At 41.5% G+C, this 22630-nt stretch overlaps 1 protein-coding gene and 2 non-coding genes across 3 annotated transcripts; all 3 read right to left on the reverse strand.

The window, feature by feature from the left end:
* Positions 1 to 260: 260 nt before the first annotated feature.
* On the reverse strand, positions 261 to 21887 carry HSPA9 (heat shock protein family A (Hsp70) member 9). Its single transcript, XM_077911867.1, has 17 exons — positions 21695 to 21887; positions 20222 to 20280; positions 19888 to 19975; positions 18679 to 18860; positions 17176 to 17300; positions 16548 to 16621; positions 16359 to 16465; positions 15481 to 15643; positions 14909 to 15001; positions 11040 to 11249; positions 8844 to 9071; positions 7818 to 7922; positions 7078 to 7195; positions 6548 to 6642; positions 6118 to 6210; positions 5249 to 5389; positions 261 to 4925 (listed from the first exon to the last, which is right to left on the reverse strand). Exons 1-17 carry the CDS (start codon positions 21773 to 21775, stop codon positions 4848 to 4850), a joined length of 2040 nt encoding a protein of 679 aa, XP_077767993.1. The 5' UTR covers positions 21776 to 21887; the 3' UTR covers positions 261 to 4847.
* LOC144322844 (small nucleolar RNA SNORD63) lies at positions 8254 to 8319 on the reverse strand. Its single transcript, XR_013388459.1, has one exon. It is a non-coding gene; the product is annotated as a small nucleolar RNA SNORD63 (small nucleolar RNA).
* Positions 10563 to 10637, reverse strand: LOC144322843 (small nucleolar RNA SNORD63). Its single transcript, XR_013388458.1, has one exon. It is a non-coding gene; the product is annotated as a small nucleolar RNA SNORD63 (small nucleolar RNA).
* Positions 21888 to 22630: the final 743 nt, after the last annotated feature.

A 22630-nucleotide genomic window follows, 5' to 3' on the forward strand; every position in this document is an offset into this window, starting at 1 on the left:
CCAACTCATTCTTAAAACCAATACATAAAGAATCCTGTATGAACTGTACCTCAGGGTAACTAAGTACTTCTTATGAGGGCAAGTTTCTCACTACAGACGTATCCCAACTAAAAAGTGAAGATAGGATAGTCCTACTTTTTAAGATTTTATTTAGAGAGCACGCCCACGAGAGCTGGGAGAGAGGGAAAGGGAGAGATCAAGATCATAACCTGAGGCAAAACGAAGAGTCAGACACTTAAACAACTGAGACACTCTTGTGCTCCAGGCTACATTACTTTTAATGAAATTAGAGATCTAGGTTAATAATTATCAGTGGCTAACATCACGTAAGAACCAACCAGAATTATGTACCCTCTGATGGAAATATGCAGCACCTATTCTTGTCAGGAAGCTTGAATCAGTTCACAGTTGGGGATGGAAGAACATGTTAAATGTCATCACAGGGATGCAATCAGTAAAATGTACTATGTGGGATATTATAGGACAGGTGGGCCAGTTTCTTAAATAAATTGCGGGTCATGAGATTGAGCCCTGTGTCTGGCTCTTTGCTCAATGGGGAGGCTGTTTGAGATGCTCTCTGTCTCTAGAATATTATAGAGTAATCCCTCCCTCTTTAGAATATTATTTTAAAACAATAAATTTTTATAAATAAATAGCAAAGTTGCGGGGGGAAAGGAAGCAAGGAAACGTATAGTCTGAAAGTCTTCAGGAACCTATCAACCAATATAGGATGTGTAGCCTTTATTTGGTTTCTGGTTTAACATTTCAAAAAGCTGTGAACCAGGCGTCCAGCTGGTTTAGTAGGTACAGCATGTGAATCTTGATCTCAGGGTTTGAGCCCCACCTTGGGTGTAGAAATTACTTAAAATAAGCTCTTAAAGTTGTGAAATGGGTAAATTTGGACATTTGGTTGCTATTAAAGAGTTGCTCACGTTTTTTTATGTGATCATTTTTTTTATAATAATCCTTTTAGAAATATTAGAGTAAAATTATGAGTACACAGCCAGTGTGGTTAAGGCTTAATGAAGATGGATAAGGATGCTTAAGAAATACAAAAGCAAAATTGATGAACTGGCAAATGCAAGGGGGACATGGACCAGAGGAGTAGGTCTTGAATTTATTAAGCTAGACCAGTAAAGGTGGAATGAGTTCCCATCGAGGAAAACAATGGTCTTAACCCATTTTGGGTCAGGTTCCCAAGAAATCAGTAAAAGCAACAGACCATTTCTTCAGAAATATATTGAATTCTAGAATTAGTGTTTTATGGACTCCCGGAAGTCACTCATGTGGACTCCCTGTTTCCCTATTACTTCAAACCTCCACCTGTTGGGTCAGGAGTACAAGAACGAACCTGTTTAAGAACCTGTGATTTAAAAAAAAAAAGAACCTGTGATTTAGGTTGAATTTTTTCTCATTTTTAACTAGGCTCCACACCCAGTGTGGGGCTCAAACTCATGACCCCTAGATCATGGTTGTATGCTTTGCCACTGAGCCAGCCCACTTGTCCTAGGTAGCAATGTTTCTTTCCTGTTGCCTGATCTCAAACTTGAAGTTCATAACTATTAAAGGCTGATTCAGCTGCCAGTTCTCTTTAGAGTCAAAATTTCTGCTTCTTGGAGCACCTGGGTGGCCATCAGTCAAGCATCCAACTCTGATTTCAGCTAAGATCCCAGGGTCATGAGCTCAAGGCCAGCATTGGGTTCTGTGTTTGAGCCTGCTTAAGACTCTTCTCCACCCTTCCCCCCAAATTTCCGCTTCCTGACTGTGCTGCAGCAGAAATGGGTTTGAGGATGGTACATTGTATTAGGCTTAACCATATCAAATTGTTGATATTCAGTGTTTTTTAACCTATGGAAATGGCTGTTTCAGTGGTTCTGTAATTGCTAAATTACCTCCATGCTGTACAGATTAATGTAGGTCACCCTATAGTTCCTCTATCTAAAGCTTTCACCCGTTTCGTTGTTCTGATACTAGAGGAGACATAGCTCTTACAAAGCAGTCACGGTGGTATCTGAGTTTCCAAAATCTGGCTCGTCCCTTCATTCTATCTCATGTGCCATCTATAAGAATTCACTTTTATTCTTAAAGTTCCTTCTTGCTATGGAATCTCTAGTGTAAATGTTATACTGAAAATCAAGCCACCATAAAAACTTATTAAAAGTAGTTTCATAACGAACAGGTGTGGAGCATAGCAATTTATCCTCCCTGGTAATGAATATATCGATACACCTAATACCTATGTGGTATTTCTACCAATACTACGTACAGGACTCCGAACTCAAGGAAATCATCAGGTGAATACAAAGGGCCATTCTATAAATGAAATGGCCTATACTCAAAAATCAGTGTCCTAAAAAAGTAAAGAAACTATTATTACCTAAAAGGACAGATGCCACATGGTTTTTAAAAGATTTGACAGGGGGCGGCCCCGGTGGCACAGCAGTTTAGCGCCGCCTGCAGCCCAGGGTGTGATCCTGGAGACCCTGAATCGAGTCCCACATCAGGCTCCTTGCATGGAGCCTGCTTCTCCATCTGCCTGTCTCTGCCTCTCTCTCTGTCTCTCATGGATAAATGAATAAAATTAAAAAAAAAATAAAAGATTTGACAGGGTGTGTAAGGGGAGATGGTAGGCAGAGGTAGGGGATCTCATGCAGACTTCCCACTGAGCAGAGCCTACTGGGCTTAGGGTTTGATCCTACAACCCTGAAATCATGACCTGAGCCTTAAGTGACACTCAGGCACCCTGAAATGCCACGTATTACTTTTGATTTGAGGACTACAGTGGGAAATCATCAGTGGCAAGGGTGTGACTTTATTTTTTAAAAAGACTTTATTTATTCATGAGAGACAGAGAGGCAGAAGCAGGCTCCATGCAGGGAGCCTGACATGGGACCAGATCCCGGGTCTCCAGGATCATGCCATGGGCCAAAGGCGGTGCTAAACTGAGCCACCCAGGCTGCCCCAAGGGTGTGATTTTAAATGGGGAAAACTACTAACCAGTAAATTACACTCAGTGGTAGGAGGATGGTTCTGGGTGTACTTGGGGCAATGACTAAGATTTGACGACTTTGTTTAGGCATCTATAAGCAGCTTATTTAACTGGGAAGACCTCTTAGCAAGGTAAAGAAGTCCTTTGGTGCCCAAGCAAGCAGTTGTCACTACAGAAGGGACAATGGATCTGAAAAATAAAAAAACTTTGTCTTTCAAGGTTGTCTGCACCACTATCATTTTTACTGGTAGGTAACTGAAATACTGTGCCATGTGTTCACTACACATGGGGTAGCTTGAGATGTTATCTGAGTACCTTTCCAAGCAGCAGTTTTACCTGATAGCAAGGATGAATCTGTAATAAAAAGGCACTGGTTTATAACTGGGGTGCTTTAGAAGTCCTTGGAGGCGGGGGTGCTTATTATCACAATGATTAGGATACTCTAGAGGCATTCAGTGGGGAAAGGCTGACAAAAGATGCTACAATATGTCAAAAAATAATCTTTTACAAAGAGTTACTGTGCATCCCACAAGGTTCCCAAGTATTCATGTAGCTGAAAATTTGAGCCTAGGATTTATTTTTCATAGGAATCTCCACAAGTGTTTACATGGGTGTTAAGGAACACTTAAAATTTCCAGGAATGTAATTACTGTGTAAACAATCTCCTTCACATTAAAGCACTAACTATACTGACTTAATTGTACAGCAATTTCTAGATATCACAAAATAAAAGGAGGCATTACATCTAACAGGATCTAAGCCCATGTTCTTGAACAGTAGATTCCTTTGAGCACAGTATATGGCAGTAATCCATGAAAAGGGGGGGGGGGGATCTGCTGGAAAACTTTTGGAAAGAATTCTTCACATTTAAATAAATAGGAAAGATATTCACCCTTCTTCTGAAGGTGTCCGCATGTAATTGCAACTACATGACAGGATATGGGACAAGGCAACTCACTCAAGATTAAACAGGAGAAATGTTGGAAGCATCAGTTCCTGATGGACTTGTTCTTGGTAATTAATGCATATTATTTCATCAACCAGCCCTTCCAAATCCTGAATTTGTATTTTCAGCTGATGTTAGAAAATCCTGTATTCCACTCGAATGGCTTTAGGTCAGAGAACTTGGGGAAGTATTCATGTCCTATTCCTTAAGCTAAATCTCAGAGCCTCACTTCTCACAAACAAGAGATCAAGATACTGTTTCAGATTTATTAAAAAAAAAAAAAAAAAAAAAACCAAAATGATCAAAAAAAGCCATCAACAAGGAAGCCAGACACAGGCCAGAAGGCAGCTAGAAAAATATGCCTTAGGAAAGTCAGGGAGCCCTATTACCTTTAAAAATACAAAGCTGTACGTAACAGCTATTTTTCTGTTGATCTAGCTACTCCTGCCCTACCCTCCAGCATGGCACTGCTGGCTTGCCTTGTAAAGCCTCAGTTTCATGAAGAATCCCATGTACACATAGGCTGGTGTAGTAGTTCTTAATTCACTAGAAGATCTCATCCCCATATGGTCTCATTCCAGGTGTGTGGCCGACTACCTTCATCGTTCTCAGAAATGGTATGGTTTCACCTCTTGAAAATACAGCTACTAAAGCACAAAACATTGTTTTTATAATGATCAACAAATCTTCCCCTCCCTTTACATGCAGGTGATAAATGACTACAGAGTACTCTGAATTTTGTACGGTTGAAATTCTCATTAAATGATCATTAGCTTATGGTCACTAAATTTACATATTAAGGAAATTATATATAGAATACTGCAAAAACACAGTAAAAGATTGAAGTTTGCCCATTTCTGCTCAGAAGTCCCTTCACTCCCAAGCATCATATTTCGACTCCAAAGTTTGGCATTACTGTTTTTCCTCCTTTTGATCTTCCTTTTGTTCCCCACTGCCAGAACTTCCAGAGCCTTCTCGCTCAGATGCCATCTGTTAAAATATTTGAGAGCAACTCATTTAATGTTAAGGCTGACAGTTTGCACTTTGATAAACTAAAAAATGGAGGCATATCCTGCCTCTTCCACTCCCTCCCTCCTTGTACACTACTTTTGGCTTCTGTGTGTCCTTCCCTTTGGCTGCTATTACCCTCCCTTCCAAAGCAGAGTCAAGAAGGCAGGAAAAGTATTTCCAACTCCAATACTGTTTCATAAATGGCCATGTACAGTGCCATCAATGATAATAATCAACAGCGGTTCTGTTGAGATCAAGTTAGGGGCAAATTCATTGCGCAAAATGCCCTTCAGCCCACATACCTTTTTGTATGCCATTTCAAAGAGCTTCAGTGATGCTTGCTGAAGGGAAGATGCTGCCTGCCTTATGTTTTCTCCTGTTTCACTGTCTTTTCGAGCCAAAAGTTCCCTCATTTTGGAAATCTCTTCTTTCAGCTTGTTGCACTTAAAAAAAAAAAAAAAATTTTTTCCCCTGGGTTTCTTATCCCATTTTATGTAGCAGTAATACTCAGAAACATTAAAAAACAAATTCCTAGGGCAGCCCAGGTGCCTCAGCGGTTTAGCGCCGCCTTCAGCCCAGGTTGTGATCCTGGAAACCCGGGATGGAGTCCCATGTCTGGCTCCCTGCATGGAGCTGCTTCTCCCTCTGCCTCTCTCTCTCATGCTGTGTCTTTCATGAATAAATAAAATCTAAAAAACAAAACAAAAAAAAACCAAAAAAACCCCCAAATTCCTATCACTGACAGAACTTGTCCTTAGAATTCTATCTACATTTTCTTATTTTTAAAAAAAGATTTGGGAGTGAGAGCAGGCATGCACGTATGCGCCCACGTCCATGCATGAACAGGGGGGAGGAGCATAGGGAGAAGCAGACTCCCCGCTGAGCAGAGATCCTGATGTGGAGCTCAATCCCAGGACCCTGGGATCATGACCTGAGCTGAATACAGACACTTACCCAACTAAGCCACCCCAGCGCCCCTCCATTTATTTGTGAAATGGCCCCAAATGAATAAACATTCATGAAATGTGAAAATATGAAAAAGAAATATAAAGCCTCTCAGAAACAAAAACTACTGCCAAATGCCTATCAAGACCCACACAGAAAAACAAACTTCATTGACACTGGTGACACTACCTCTTAACTTCATTTACTATTTTAAAAGAAGACTCACTTCCTCAGCAGGCAATTGGTCCTTGAATTCTTCCATTTTTGTTTCTGTGTCATGAATGATTCCTTCAGCCATATTAACTGCTTCAACCCGTTCCTAAGAGAAATTAGAAATTTAGTATGAAGACTTCCCAAACAACCAGTTGGCTGAATGTCCCCATTGAGCAAGACCACATGCTAAATGATGCATACAGTTACAGAATAAAAACAAATTACTGTGGTCTGAAGTAGTCTAGGATGTCGATAAGGGATTTTAGCTGAGATAGTAGAACATAAGAATTCTGATACGGAAAGACTGAGAGAAGCATTCCACACAAAAGCTTCCAGCAAAGAGGGAAGGAGGATAGATTCCAAGAAAGATTACAAAGATGATCAAGGATACATCTCCAAACTCCCACTTTCACCTCCCAGCTGCAGAGGCAGAAAGTAGTTACCTTCTTTCGCCGGTCTTCCTCAGCATACTTTTCTGCATTTTTAACCATATTTTCAATATCATCTTTGCTTAACCCACCAGAAGACTGAATCACAACTACAGTGAGGGAAAAAAAAGGCATCCTGTTATTTTCCAAGTAAAATCTTCTGCTTCTTACTCTATCGTATTAAGAAAAATGAGTATTTCTGTTCAGAGTAGTCGATTTTGAGGTGTATTATAAAAGACAGGAAAACTTTGTACTCCTACAATAAAAAGAAAATGAAGGGTCTGAAATACACAGACCAAACTGACCTGCCTGCTTACCAAAACTTCAATAATCCAGAAGCCCAGTGTTTGCTTATCTGGGGTAATAAACATCACACTTGTTAATTTGAACCTGCCAATCCAAGAGAAAAGAGGCAAAAAGGACTGACTCCTCTCCCCTAAGGCTGGGGGTAAAGATATGTACAACCTATTAGGTGTAGTTCTCAACCAGAGGAACTCCAAGGTCCCTCGCCTCACTCTAACACTCTGATAAATAAGAGTACTTACTCTGCTGCTCGCGTCCTGTACCCTTATCTTTGGCTGAAACATGTACAATCCCATTGGCATCAATGTCAAATGTAACTTCAATCTGAGGGACTCCACGAGGGGCTGGGGGAATTCCAATCTAAAATAAATACACAGTATTAAGTTTCCCCCCTAAGAGGTCCCGTGTTCTTTTCCATATCTGTACAGTTTTCTGGGTAAACAAGTAACTTGTTCCTGGGAGGAACAAACAATAGTTAAAATAAAATGTACAAAACCACAAGTTTCTAATAAGGGTAGAAGTTTCATTGCTACCTGAAATAAACAGGGCTCAGTAAAAGATTCACCACAGCAAGTAACCATAATGGCTTTATGTACCCAAGGACCTAGTGAATGAAAGGAAAAGTCTCCTCGACTTTTCATCTCCCAAGAACTAATAAACAATGCTGACAAAGGCCAATAGCATATATCTTAAATTAGCAATCAGGAATTTTTCCTGATTAATATTGTTTATGAATATTTTCCTGGCTCTTGTATTTATCATCTTCTTGATGAAGTTCCTAAGACACAGAGAACAAACAAGACTTTCAGGTAAAAATTGAAGCCATGGGTATCCAGCTGCAGAATTCATCTGTACATTGAACTAAGGTAACAGACTAGGTCCTTGTGTTTTAGTGTTTTGGTTATCATTAAGGGTTAAAATATAGTTTAATTGTATAGTAAAAGGAATGAGCAATATATTATCCATGATTCCTCATACCCACCAAAGTAAATTGTCCAAGAAGTTTGTTGTCTCCAGCCATCTCTCTTTCACCCTGACACACTTTAATCTCCACTTGAGTTTGACCATCAGCAGCTGTAGAAAACACCTAGGGAGAAAGAAATTCTCTGGATTGGCAGTCTGATCAGGCTAATTCCCTTATATAAAGTGCAAGCCAAAGAAAGAAATTCACATCTCAACACTTTAGAGTCCAAGGCGCAGGATGTTCCGAACAAAGGCTTATTAAATCTTTGCAGGGAACAGGAGTAGGATTAATTAGCATAGTCAAAGGGTATACAATAGCTACTGTTTCTACTAAGTAAATGCACTATACAAAGCAGGAGCATTCACAAAAAAGGCTTCAAGAGGAGGAGCTAAAAAGATGAAATGTTGAAACATGCTCATCTGAAGAGATAGATCAGAGACCATGTCATTTATTTTATACTCAGTCACAGAAGTCACCACAGTTTTCTTCAGAATGATGTGTTGGCAATATATCACTGAACAAATAGCAATATCCGTTAGATATTAACAGCTTTTCAGAAAAACTTCAAAATTGGGAAAGGCAAGAAATAGTTCTTAATCTAAGACAGAAAAAAAAAAGTGAGCCACTGTCCAACTAGCCCTGCTTGGTATCTAAGGAACCCCCGCCATCACTCACCCATAAAACAAGTACACTCCCCTAATCTTGGCCAGTTCCTTCTCTTTACTGCCTTTTAGAACAGTACAGAAGAACACAGGGAATTTAGTCCCAAATGATGAAGTTCCTTCTGTAAAGTTATTTTAATCTGGTGAAGGAGACTACTGATACCCTCCCTACAATCATCACTATTGACAGGTAATAACTTTTTCAGGAACAACAAAAAAAAAAACCTCCCAAAAAACAAGATTCTTAGCACCCACTCAACTATTATGGGCTCTCAATACAGAAAGCAAAGTATTCTAGGAAAAGCTCCACAAGAGGGGGTGCAATCACATCTATCAGAGACCCTAGTATCTCCATGACAATGTAGGAGTAGGTGACTCTTACCTGGCTTTTCTTGGTTGGAATAGTGGTGTTTCTGTTGATAAGTTTGGTAAAAACACCTCCCAGAGTCTCAATACCCAGAGACAGAGGAGTGACATCCAGGAGCAGCACATCTGTGACATCACCAGCTAACACACCTCCCTGAATGGCAGCTCCGATGGCCACAGCCTCATCAGGATTGACAGCTTTGCTTGGGGCTCGGCCAAAGAGATCCTGTACAGTCTGCTGAACCTGAGCCATCAAGAAAAAAGAACCTGTCATTCATTACTAAGTGGCAACTACTCAAGAAGGGAAGAGTACACGTGTCCCAAAAATCACAGCAAAATCTCAGGACAAGCTGCTACAGATCCAAGAATATTCACTCAAGTTACTATTTCATATTTTAGTTTTTCTTAAATGACCTAAATGTGCCAAGTGGGTAACACTCAAATATTTGACTATCATTCATAGCCCTTTTAAGATTTGAGAAGAATTTTTGTTACTAGGTTTCCCACAGAACACATTAAATTAGAAACAGAGGTGAAGGGATGCCTCGGTGGCATGGTACACCGAATGCTGGACTGTTGATTTCAGGTCAGGTCATGACCTCAGGGTCCTGGGATAGGCCATGGAGTCTGACTGTCCCTCTCCCTCCACTCTTCCCCCAGCTCATGTGCTCTCTCTCAAAATCTTAAAACCAACTCCTGATCTCAGCTCACTCAGGTCTTGAGCTTCACTCTGGACAGGGAGTCTACTTAACAAACACCAAGAAAAAAGAAACAGGATACAAGACACTAGAATTCAGATATACTCCAACTCCTCTTTGTACAGTTCAACTAAAAACTAACTTAAAAGCACCAGCGGGGATCCCTGGGTGGCGCAGCGGTTTGGCGCCTGCCTTTGGCCCAGGGCGCGATCCTGGAGACCCGGGATCGAATCCCACATCGGGCTCCCGGTGCATGGAGCCTGCTTCTCCCTCTGCCTATGTCTCTGCCTCTCTCTCTCTCTCACTGTGTGCCTATCATAAATAAAAAACAAAAAACAAAATACAAAAAACAAAAAACACCAGTGGTTGGGGCAGCCCAGGTGGCTCAGTGGTTTAGTGCCACCTTCGGCTTGGGGTGGGATCCTGGAGTCCTAGGATGGAGTCCTGCCTCAGGCTCCCTGCGTGGAGCCTGCTTCTCCCTCTGCCTGTGTGTCTCTGCCTCTCTCTGTCTCACATGAATAAATAAAATAATTTTTTAAATTTATTTATTTATTTATTTGAGAGAGACAGACAGACACACGCGCACAGAGACAGGCAGAGGGAGAAGTAGGCTCCATGCAGGGAGCCCATCGGGAGACTCAATCCCGGGACTCCAGGATCACGCCCTGGGCCGAAGGCAGGCGCTTAAACCGCTGAGCCATCCAGGCTGCCCTAAATAAATAAAATTAAAAAACAAAAAAAACAAAAAAAACAAAAAGAAAAGCACCAGTGATTAATTTAAAAATTCAACACTGGTGCTAATGTGAGGTTTGTTCTTCCCTCCTGCTTATTTTACTAATGCTAGAAAAAAGTGCTATTTAAATAGCTTCTGGGATAATTTGTTAACCCAAAGATATCTTCCTGGTCCAACGCCTCTTATTCTTAGTGTTTATTCTTTGCATATTTTCCTAAGCCCAGAAACCCCAAGAGAAAAACTACTACCAAGGCCCAAGATAATTCTATTCAAGCTATACAAGAATTACATCTTCAACAGGTTCTGTGCTCAGTCATTAGTTTTCCACACACCTATCTTATCAGAATGATGTGTTGATAAATAAAATCCATCATTGCACAAGTCTCTGTTGAAGAGATAGTTAGAAACCCCAAACACCATAGTGCAAAGACACTCATGCCCATAATCGCCTCTACAGGCTAGATACTACCAGTTTTAAGCTATGTCTGATCTCAAACTTTGTTTCATTCCTAAAAATACTCCAAGAATGAAGGCCAGGATCCTCCATGCTACCACCTCAAAGACATCCTTGCCCTTCCCAATCCTTTTTCTGACACCTTTTAATTAAAGAGAAAAAGAAAAAAAGGCTAAAAAAGAACTGTAGTGAGGGCACAAATTCATCCTTTCAGCTCACTGTGGCAGGAACACCACATACTCATGTCCCTACACAAACCATTTGTCTAGAAAAAACATGTGCTTGCCCTCTCTGCTTTTCCATGCCAAGGATTTTATGGGTCCATACCTTGGGCATCCTAGTCATGCCACCAACAAGAATCACTTCTCCAATGTCACTCTTGCTGACTTCTGCATCTTGCATGGCTTTTTGGCATGGAGCAATGGTTCTCCTGATTAGATCAGTGACAATGCCTTCAAACTGAGCCCGTGTCAGCTTCATATTCAAATGCTTGGGTCCAGAAGCATCCATAGTTAGATATGGCAAATTAATGTCGGTCTGCAAAGGAAGCAGAGAGAGCATGCGTAGTGGTGACGTTTCTATATTACTTCAAATAAAGCAAGACCACAGTCCCACATTAGGAAGACTTTCAAAGTTACTGGGAGAGTGATACCCATTTTGCACGAATGGCCACCAAAGACAATGACTCTTTAAGAGTCATTAAGATTCGAGGTCTTCTATTCCCAAAGGCAAAAATTCTAGAATCTGTTACCAACAATGAAGATTTTGATAGCAAGGAAAATCCCCCTTCAGGACACAAAGAACAGTTCCACTAAACATACTTTAAGAGTCATACCACTGTTTTCTGTAACCATGTTTTCAAAAACTCTGTACACGCACACAATAAAGTCAAAGGCATACTTTGAACCAAATATTCTCCCCACGCCAAGGCTTTTTAGTTTCAAGAATATGGGAAGAAAGCTGTAACAGAAATGCTAAAGGTAACTCCAAGGACTGACTTTACCACCATCGCATTCATGGTAAGCAGTATACCTTGCTACAACCATACCAGGTAACAGCCATTATTTAATAAAACCCAAATCCTAAAAAGGCCTGGATTCAGAATATTTAGACTAAATAAAACTCATCACTAAACATGCCAAAACCTGTCTCAAGGTAGACCCTCAAACAAAATTACTTTCTACCTCCCCTCCAATTTCACATCAAAGCATGGCCAGGGAGAAAGAGAGAGGAACAAATCCTTAACCATCTCTCATCAGGTGAACTACCCTAGTTATTTAAATGCTTAATAAATAGCAAGACTTAAAACACAACCTTCTGTAGAACACTGGTACTGAGTACTGCTTTAAAGAACACCACGGACAATTTCCTTCTTTCTCTTGCAAAATGTTAATAAACCAAATAAACAATTTAATGATCTAAACCAATGCAATCTGGGACTCCTGGGTGGCTCAGTGGTTGAGCGTATGCCTTTTGGCTCAGGGCTTGCCCCGGAGTCCCGGGATCAAGTCCGACATCCCTGAATGGAGCCTACTTTTCCCTCTGCCTGTGTCTCTTATGAATAAATAAAATCTTAAAAAATCAAAAAACCCCACAATGCAACCTAATACAACTTTCTACAATGGTAATTTGTGCTGTTCAATTCAGCAACCACTAGCCACATATAGCTCAGCACTTAAAATATAGGCTGTACAAATGACAAACAGCATTCTAAAACTTAATTTTAAAACCCTCACATGGACACTATTAATGACAGTTCAAACGCTGTACATTAATGACAACCTGAACTCCAGGACTTTCACCTCTTTAAAACCAGTTTGTCACGAACTTTTGTCCCCCCCTCTCAAATTCAACACATTCTATCACACTCTAGTCCCAGTCCTTCCTCTCACCACCAGCTGATCATGTACCACAACAGCGTCTCAACCTTGTACCACCTCCACCAAGGCTGCCTGTGCCACAGGACCCCTCCCAGAACAAACCTCTATTCCACTTCTAACAGAGCACTGCTCATAATCTCTTATCTGACCATATTACTGCCCCTAAATTAAGTTTTCACCAGGGTGCCTGGCTGGCTAGGTGGCAGAGTGTATGAGTCTTGAACTTGGGGTCAGGAGTTTGAGCCCCATGTGGGGTGTAGGGATTACTAAAAAAAAATTTTTCCCTGCTGGTTTATACTCATTCTTCTCAGGATAGACCTAAATCCCATCTATAAAGCATCTAGTCTCATGATGTTCCATTTTCCCTGCCCTCCTGCTCTTCACACACTAGCCCTTTCTCAGGTCACTGCAGGGCCTCATACTTCCTTGACCCTTTTTTTATCTTTTTCTGATCAACTCATCTCTCAGCATCTGTCAATTACAAATCTAACTTTGCTCTTTTACCATATTAATGACACTTTACAGTACTAGTTAAGATACGTCTTAACCACATGTCAATTCAGGAATCCTTACAACTCTAAGAGAGAAAGCAGCACCATTATCCTCATTTTAAAAATAAGAACAAACAAATGCTAAATAATTTATCACAGGCCACACAGCTATTAAGTGATAAAATATGACTTTAATCCCAGCACTCTGTCTACAGGGCCACTCTTTTTTTTTTTTTAATTTTTTATTTATTTATGATAGTCAGAGAGAGAGAGAGAGAGAGAGAGAGAGGCAGAGACACAGGCAGAGGGAGAAGCAGGCTCCATGCACCGGGAGCCCGACGTGGGACTCGATCCCGGGTCTCCAGGATCGCACCCCGGGCCAAAGGCAGGCGCCAAACCGCTGCGCCACCCAGGGATCCCTACAGGGGATCTTAACTTACTGCATTACCTTTGGCTTGACAGTTATTAATATAATGTCCTAATTAGTATCTACCTCTTTGGGGTGCCTGAGTGGCTCAGTTGATTGAACATTCAACTCTTGATTTCAGCTCACAATCTCACAATTGTGGTGGACTTCCACATTGGGCTCTGCACTCAGCAGGGAGTCTGTTTGAGATTCTCTCTTCCCCTCTTCTCCTCCCCCACATCCTCTCTAAAATAAATAAATCTTAAAAAAAAAAAAAAAAAATCTATCTTTCCAAACCACTCTGTAAACCCCACGAAGGTTAACACTTCTAGGAATTTATTCTATAGATTTATAATCACACATGCACAAACATTAATATGCAAGAATGCTCAACATATTTTGCTTCAACAGCAAAATGGCAGGAAACAATTCAAATGCCCATTAATAAGAATCACGCTAAAAACCACCAACCTCTCCCTTCCAAAGTGTCAAACTCCTGGGAAGAATTTTAAGCGCTCTTGCAGCACTATGAACTATGAACTACGTCACATAGTTCACCTCTAACCCTAACCATCACATGTTGCAGTTCTGCCACTCTGTGTGACAGCAGGGATAAAGTAACACCATCATCCTGGAGGACTATATGACTTTGTTACTCCTCACAGCTACTTTAAAAAACTTTTTTAAATCCAAGTCTCCCCACACTGGATAATCCATGGTCAAAGTAAGAACTAAAGTAGTCACAGGTTCTGCTTTCCTGCTGCTGTCGCCTAAGAACCAAGAAACAAATCTACCTTCCATCTTGTTGCATCTCTGACCCAGACCCAGCAAGCTTTATACAGTTCTATTCCTAGTGGTTAAGGCAAAGTGAAGCTTCACCTCTCAGACTGGAACAACACAGGCTGATACCTTCAACAGATGCCAACAGAGAGAAATGTATGTAAGTGTATACACCCCAGCCTTCAGCCAGGTTTCATAGCCCACTTTCTGGATTGGTGATCCAAATAATCATGAGACAATTAGAGACTCCCACAAAGAGGGATCTTAAGACAGCAGCAGTTCCTAGACGCTCCTATTATTTCTAGGCTAATGATTCTAATTTTGCACAACACCAGTATAGATCTTAAAAATCAGTATCTTTAATTTAAGGCAAATAAAACATATTCAGTGTCATTCAAATCCTAATTATTTTTTGGCTCTGGTATATAGAATCTTACTTGGGTGGTTAACAAATTCTAGCTCATCCTTAAAGAAATACTACTTTGTTTCTGGAAAGCCTTTTACTACCTTATGAAGGTTTTTATACTTTTACCAGAAAAGTCTAAAAAGATTAGATGGACATTACACCAATTAGAACATGCTTTTCAAATAAACTAAGGCTAAAAACATTAAGACTATTAGGATTTGTCCACATCCCACCTGCACAGATGAGGAGAGTTCACACTTAGCCTTCTCAGCAGCTTCTCGAACCCTCTGAAGTGCCATGTTGTCTTTGGTTAAATCAACCCCTGTCTACAAAATAAAAACACACAATACTAATATTAGCAAGGTGATAAATACTATTTCAAGTATAGTGATAACATATAACAACATAAAACAGAACTGTACCTTTATAAACAAGCATGAATCATTTACTACCCTTAAAAATCAGTAAGGAAAAGAAATCTTATTTTGCAAAGCCTATCTGTGCCTGGAGTCAGAAGGCTAAACTAATCATATTTCTTCCCAACCACCGGGTTCTGGCTCAAAAGAGGAGTTCCCAGAATTCTTTTGCGAACATTATACAGAGTACCATATCCTTTTTAATTTGTTTATTCCCAAACTGAAACTACAACAACCACATGTTTCAGTACACCCATGAAAGTGAAAAGCAATTATTTCAGCATTCTAGTCAATGTTCTATTAAGAGCAAAACATAAAGCAAAGATCCATCTGAATAAAGAAATTCTCAACATCCCAATGTCTACATATTAACTATACTGGTAACTAACCTCTCTTTTGAACTCCTTCACAATGTGTCGTAGCAAGGCCTGGTCAAAGTCCTCACCACCTAAGAATGTATCTCCATTGGTGGACTTCACCTCAAACACTCCTTTCTGAATCTCCAGAATAGAAATATCAAAAGTCCCACCACCTAAATCATATACAGCAATGCTAGAAAGAAAAAAGACCGAAAGGAATTAACACCTGCTGCAAGGGTATAAATTTTAATAACCAAATGAACATAAACTTGATGGTTTCCCTGAAGTATAATAATGAAATCCAAGTTTTCTTAGGCAGTAACAAGTATGTTAAAATGTGGGCCTAATAGCTATTGGTAAATACACAGTTAAAATACATTTTTAAGGGAATCCCTGGGTGGCTCAGCGGTTTAGTGCCTGCCTTTGGCCCAGGGCGTGGTCCCAGAGTCCTGGGATCGAGTCCCGCATCAGGCTCCCTGCATGGAGCCTGCTTCTCCCTCTGCCTGTGTCTCTGCCCCGCCCCCATGAATAAATAAAATTAAAAAAAAAAAAAAAAGCTTTTAAAATATTTTTTTAAAAGCAAAATTGACAGTACTTTTTTTTTTTTTTTTTTTTAAGCAGTCTCCACGCCCAACTTAGGTTTGATCTCACCATCCTGAATTAAGAGTCACATACTCAGGGCAGCCCTGGTGGCTTGGCGGTTTAGCGCTGCCTTCCGCCCAGGGCGTGATCCTGGAGACCTGGAATCGAGACCTACATCAGGCTCCCTACAAGGAGCCTGCTTCTCCCTCTGCCTAATAAATAAACTAAAAAAAAAAAAAAAAAGTCACATACTGTACCGAATGGGCCAGACAAGTTCCATTGACGGAGTCTCACAAACCTAGGTGGAGTTTACTACACAAACTTACATCTTGTCTTCTGATTTATCTAGACCATAAGCCAGCGCAGCAGCTGTGGGTTCATTAATTACTCGAAGCACATTTAGTCCAGATATCTGGCCAGCATCCTTAGTGGCCTAAAGGAAAAGAAAAAAGCATTTTCCACCCTGTGTCCTAAGTACCATTACCTTCCTGAATAAGAACACCAACTGAACTCACCTGTCTCTGAGAGTCATTGAAATAAGCTGGAACAGTGATCACAGCATTTTTTGCTGTATGCCCAAGGTAATTTTCTGGAAAAGAATTAAAAAATGAAATACAATCATGAGACTCTGTCAGATGAAACAGCTAATACAATTACTAATGCAAGCTAACAATCTGTCATCCTCTTGGAGCCACAGACAATACTCATGAGTTTCTTTGTATGTGACCTAATACAGAGAGACCTTTTAGGAAAACACTCAAATTAGATAGTAGTTGAAGACCCAAGATCTCACCTTTAACATTAAGTGAAGGTTCACCAGCTACAATGACCTACTCTTAAGACTTAAAACAGCCACTGGTTTCTCCAAATGAGAAGTTTTATCTAACAGAGCCCAAAGACTATTATGTAGTCTTTCAGCCTTCAATACAGAATACCACCCCTCTATAGTGGAAAAGATAGACAAATCACCATTAGGAAACTCTGAAGATAAACTCAATATGTACGGTAATGTGTAAGCAATAATAGTTTCCCCATTTCTAGGTTTTCTGTACAACACCCACCATAGTCATCAAAGGGACATAGGGTATTTGAGGAACCATCCAGTTCTTTAAACTTTCCCAGATGGGATCTAAACCTTCTCACCTGCAGTCTCTTTCATCTTCATCAACACAAATGCTCCAATCTGACTTGGAGAATAGAGTTTTCCATGAGCTTCAACCCAGGCATCTCCATTGGAGGCACGGACAATTTTAAAGGGCACATTTTTACTGAAAGATATAAAAATTGTATTTGAAAAAATGTGCCCGCACAACCTACCATGACAAGGTGACCATACACCATGAACGTCCATCCTCTATCCCAAGAGATTCATGGCCAACAAATGAAAATTTCAAGAATCCATTTAATGAAAACCTTTAGAAAGCAGTCATTAACACGTAGAAACACCCTGATGAAACCTGAACATTCTTTACTTCCTGCCAAACACAAGATTTGTGCCCCTGCTCTGGAAGTGATTAGAGAATTACCAATGGACCCAGCAAGTCCATTACTAGATATCTAGCAGAGAGAAACAGAGATCCTTACAAAAACTACATAAATGTTTATGCAGTATGCTTTCGAATTTATTTAAGATTTTACTTATTCGTGGGGGGGGGGGGGGGGGGCAGAGACACAGAGAAACAGGCTCCATGTGAGGAGCCTGATGCGGGAATCGATCCTGGGACTCCAGGATCACACCCCAGCCATGAAGGCAGGTGCTCAACTGCTGAGCCACCCAGGCGTCCCTCGAGTTTATTTTTAGTAATCTTTACACCCAAAATGGAGTTTGAACACCCACAACCCTGAGAGATCAAGAGTCACAAGTTCTTTTGACTGAGACTGCCAGGCACCTCTGTAGCAGTATTCTTAATAGCTCCCAGATGCCCATTAACTTACAAACCAATAAATAAAATGTAGTATACAGCTAACCCTTACACCATGGGTTCTAAATGCACTGGTCCACTTATATGTGAATATTTTTGGGTAAATACAATACTGTAAAAAGATTTCCTCCTCCTTATGGCTTAACATTTTTTTTTAAATCCTAAGGTAGTTTACTAAAACATGATAAACAATACACAATAAACATTCGAAATGTGGTATCAACTGCCTATGTTATCAGCAAGGTTTCTGTTCAACAGTAGGCTATCAGTACTTTTTGGGTAGTCAAAAAATTATACACAGGTGTTCAAATGCATGAAGGGTCAGCCCCACAATGCCCTGTGTGTTTAAGGGTTAAATGTATATGCATACGATGTAAATGTAATCTGGCCATAAAAAAGATACGAAGTACTGATACATATTACAGCACAGACAAATGCTGAAAACATCGCTGAACAGCACATGATGGGGCCTAGGCCTTATATGCCATCAATTTATGTGGTCCCTAAATGACTAGCCAAATCTTCAGTCATGCCAATACATAGTGAAGACCTATTATCTGAAGGCAGGAAAAACGTTTTTGAAGGAGACACCCTTTTGGTAGGGGCAGGACATGCCCGCATGGACAGTATGTAAAACTCCAAAATTCTTAGATGCTCCAAGAATCTTGGTGAAAAGATTCTCCTCATAGCCTCTAGAAGTAACTATGCTTTTCCTATTACTCACATGTCTTTCTGTACTTCAGGGTCATCATATCGCCGGCCAATGAGACGCTTGGTGGCATAGAATGTGTTGTTTGGGTTGGTGACAGCCTGTCTCTTGGCTGGCATGCCAACAAGTCGCTCACCATCTGATGTAAAGGCCACAACTGAAGGGGTGGTTCTTGCACCTTCAGCATTCTCTAGCACCTAAAACTCCCAGAGACAGACAGAAAATGAGGTTCCAGTCACCACTAGTCTTGCTATTGTTTTAAGACACAAAACATCTGTCAAATCACAAAACAAATGTTCAACAATAGTACTAATGGGCATGCTTTTATGCTGTGAAAGCTCCTAAATACCTCCTCTTTGAGGTACATGTTTTAACTACTTTTCTTTACTTTTTAAAAACAGACTTTATTCATTTAATGTATTTAAGAGAGAGACATACACATGCACACACAGCTGAGTACAGAGCCTGATGTGGGGCTCCATTTCACATCCCTGACACCATGACCTGAGCTGAAATCAATATTTGGGACACCTAACCAACAGAGTTACCCAGGTGCCCCTAAAAGTATTTTTAATTCTTTACTTTTTATAACTAAAAACAAAAACACGAATAAATATCAAATCTTTCACACTAAGATAATGGAACAAGGTACTCTTTCCTTTTGTAGGGAAAATTAAATCTACTTCAATTTTTTTTCATGCTGCTACAAGTTTCAGGCATTTAAAAAAGAAATTGCCAAATAACAATTCAGGAATACCAGGTGCTCTGCATCTTATAAAGAAACCAGTGGGAATAAAGGTTTTATGAACAAACCAAGGAGGTCCTTCAGGAGGAACAGCCTCTATCACAGTAAAAGCTCCTAAGATGCAGCCTACATGTTATGTGGAGATTCACTTGCTTCTAGACTCTTCTTGCACCTTCAGCCATGGTTCATCTGACTTATAAAATGCATGATTCTGATGATAGAAATAATCCACAGAGCAAGTCATCCCAATTGGTCCTAAATGGGAACAGTCCTATCTCTATGCTAGGACACCCTTAAATCCTGGTGTCAAATCCATGCACTTTACAGCATCTTGCAATTAAGTACATAGGTTAGCCTCAAAAGAAACTTAGGAACTTAGAATCAGCTTTTAGAATGTCCCTTATCTAAGCCAAAAGGCACAGAATCCCAGATTGGATACTAACTCCTATTTGAGATCCAGAGCTTCCAAACATGCTCACCTTTGCTTGTTTACCTTCCATAACTGCCACACAGGAGTTGGTAGTACCCAAATCAATACCGACAACTGCTCCCTTGATTGCTTCTGATCTGTAAGACATTTAAAAAAATACTATGGTTATTGTTATCTTAAGTGGTCTCCAGAATGGTTGCAAGAATACACACACACACAAAAAGACTACTTGATACCATGGAAATAGTTGTGCCTTAAATAATGTACAAATTAAAACCGATATGTCACTTTTTCCTTGGTGGAAAAGTTAATCACAAGTTTAGAGACCACTACTCTAGAGTTTAGTATTTTATTATTTCTCAAAGAAAGTAAGTTACACTTACGCATAGTCCCGCCTTGAAACAATTCTAAAAGCCTCATGACTAAGGCCATTCCATCCATCCTAAAAAACATCAACAAAGACATGAAAATTTGAGCTGCTTCTCATTATTTTCCCGAAGAACAAAAAAGTGTTAACTTTCATTCTGGTAACCACATATTGAAAAGAAAATCTTATATATGAGTTATTGTGGAGACAAATTTATTTGAATAGAATTCCCCAAATAATGAGGGATAAAAATATAAAATTGTGTCGAATTACATTACTACAGAGCTTCTCAACCTTAGCACTACAGATTTTTTTAACCAAATCTTCGTTGTGGGGGGCTGCTCTGTGCATTGTAGGATGTTTAACAGCATCCTCGGCCTCTACTGCTAGAAGCCAGTAGGCCCCCCAAGTTTTTACAAGTTATCTCCAGATATCCCCTTGGAAGGCAGAGCTGTTCTCCCTCGAAAATCACTGCTTACAAAATACTATTCAGATACTTCTCAATTTCATAATCAGCAGCAGGGTACAGTTATCTAAACCCGACTAGGTGTGTTCCAGCTGCAGATCTCAATCATCCAAATGTATTTCCCGATCTAGTCAAGCTAACACCGCAAGGGAACTAGGATCGGCAACAGAGGGGAGTCACTTTATAAAAACACTTTATGAATGGCTTCAAAGCAGGATCAAACCTAATTTCAGAAAACTTTCAAGCCTTCTTTTTTTTTTTTAATATCTTATTTATTCACGAGAGAGAGAGAGAGAGAAGCAGGCTCCATGCAGGGAGCCCGATGCGGGTCTCCAGGATCACGCCCTGGGTCGAAGGCAGGCGCTAAACCGCTGAGCCACCCAAAGATCCCTTCTTTTTTTAACCCCACGTTGAGTGCGAAGAGACAGTTCCCGTTCTCCAAAGATATGTTCGGTCTTACACGATAATGACGAAAACTACTACTTGGCCATTTCCCGATCTTATTTTTTCTTTAAAAAAAAAAAAAAATCTTACACCAAAGATTCTTTTAGAACTACAGGCAAATGTTCCTAAGTAAGAAAATCTGTGCTTGACTTTCACTTTACTAAGATGCTTTTCTTCTTTCTTTCCACAATAACGGGATCTTTGCACAGTATTTTAGAGAAAAGTAGCAGTCACCCTTCGTCTTGTAGACGTAAACGAAACCTACAATATCGGTTCCCTCCCAACTAAAATCGCGTCCCTCGCCCGCACGGCCCAAACCGTACAATCAGCCGCTGAACGTCCGCTATCCGCTACTCCCCAAAGTAAAACTACATGCTCGTAAGGGGTGTGACTCAGCAGAGCCCGAGACACGGAAGCCGAACCCTGAGGTAGGCCCTGCAACGGTAGCACTAGTTACTGGAGGCTGCGTATCTCCTTCCACATCCCACCACTGCCGGCTAATTCTGTCTCTGAAGGGCGAGACCTGCCGCGGGAGGTCAAGGCCGGGAGCTCCTCGGAGAAGGCCCGACAGTTCCTTACCTTGTGGCGGGCGGCTGTGGGGCCCCGGGAGGCTGCCGCGCCGACAAGACGAGCTGCCGCGGCTCGGCTAGCACTTATCATGGCGGCTGGACGGTGGAAGTATCGAGGGCAACACGCGACCGGACGGACAGGAGCTGCGCAGCGAGACGGCGGTAGCGCTTCTGGAAACCTCCAACCACGTGGGGTGGGGGGCGGGGGCTAGTCGCTGAGGCCCGGAGGACCGCTCTTCCGCTGAGACGCCGCCCGCGCTGCCTGACCGGAGACTACCTGACAGCCACTCCCGGAGTTAGGGTACATGGCTGATACACATCGCGGCATGACGGCTCGAAAAAGCGTATCTTTTCGTTCCGGCTACCACAAGCCTGGGCTCGGGGAGTGGCGAGGGGGCTAAGAGAGGTGTACAGGCAGTACGCTGGACAGCCCCGGGCCTCGGCGGCAGGAAAGACTCAAGGTCACACGACTAAATTACGGCCCCGATTACAGTGTCCTTGCGTCAGTTGCGTGAAAGGAGGAGCATGCTGCGCCTGCGCAGCTGGCATCCTGCTGCGTGCCTAAGGCGCATGTGCGCAGGGAGCGGCGGAAACCGGGATGGAGCCTAATCGCATCGCTCATTGGCCGTTCCAGCGCACGTGAGCTGGCCCGCGCGTAGCCCCGGGGAGCCCTAGCCCGTGCGTCACCCGCTCGCCTTGGCGTTCTCCTCGCCCGGGTTTTTGGAGGAGGGCGCGGTCGGGTCCTGGGCCTTCGTCCAATGAAAATCTCTGGCTCAGAACGTTGGTTGCCTGGTGTGTGCTCGTCTTCTGGTGGCCTGTTGCGGGGGTTTGAATTGCGCCTGTTTACCGCAGGGCTCTCTGGTTTCGAACTATGAAAGACGCCTTTCGTTCCTACGGAGTGTTAGGTTGAGTTAGGCTAATTATCGTGCAGACTCTCGAGAGAAGA

The sequence above is a fragment of the Canis aureus genome, chromosome 10 (assembly GCF_053574225.1).
Source record: "Canis aureus isolate CA01 chromosome 10, VMU_Caureus_v.1.0, whole genome shotgun sequence".
NCBI classification, from domain to species: domain Eukaryota; kingdom Metazoa; phylum Chordata; class Mammalia; order Carnivora; family Canidae; genus Canis; species Canis aureus.

Excerpts from the sequence above, each read along its gene's own strand:
- HSPA9 (XM_077911867.1), bottom strand. The coding sequence starts at position 21,775 with ATGATAAGTGCTAGCCGAGCCGCGGCAGCTCGTCTTGTCGGCGCGGCA. Across the intron at positions 11,250-14,908 it reads AACTCTCCTCATCTGTGCAG|ACCGACATTAATTTGCCATA; the intron begins GTGGGATGTGGA and ends CTTCCTTTGCAG. Across the intron at positions 6,211-6,547 it reads AGGAAGACCGGCGAAAGAAG|GAACGGGTTGAAGCAGTTAA; the intron begins GTAACTACTTTC and ends AATTTCTCTTAG.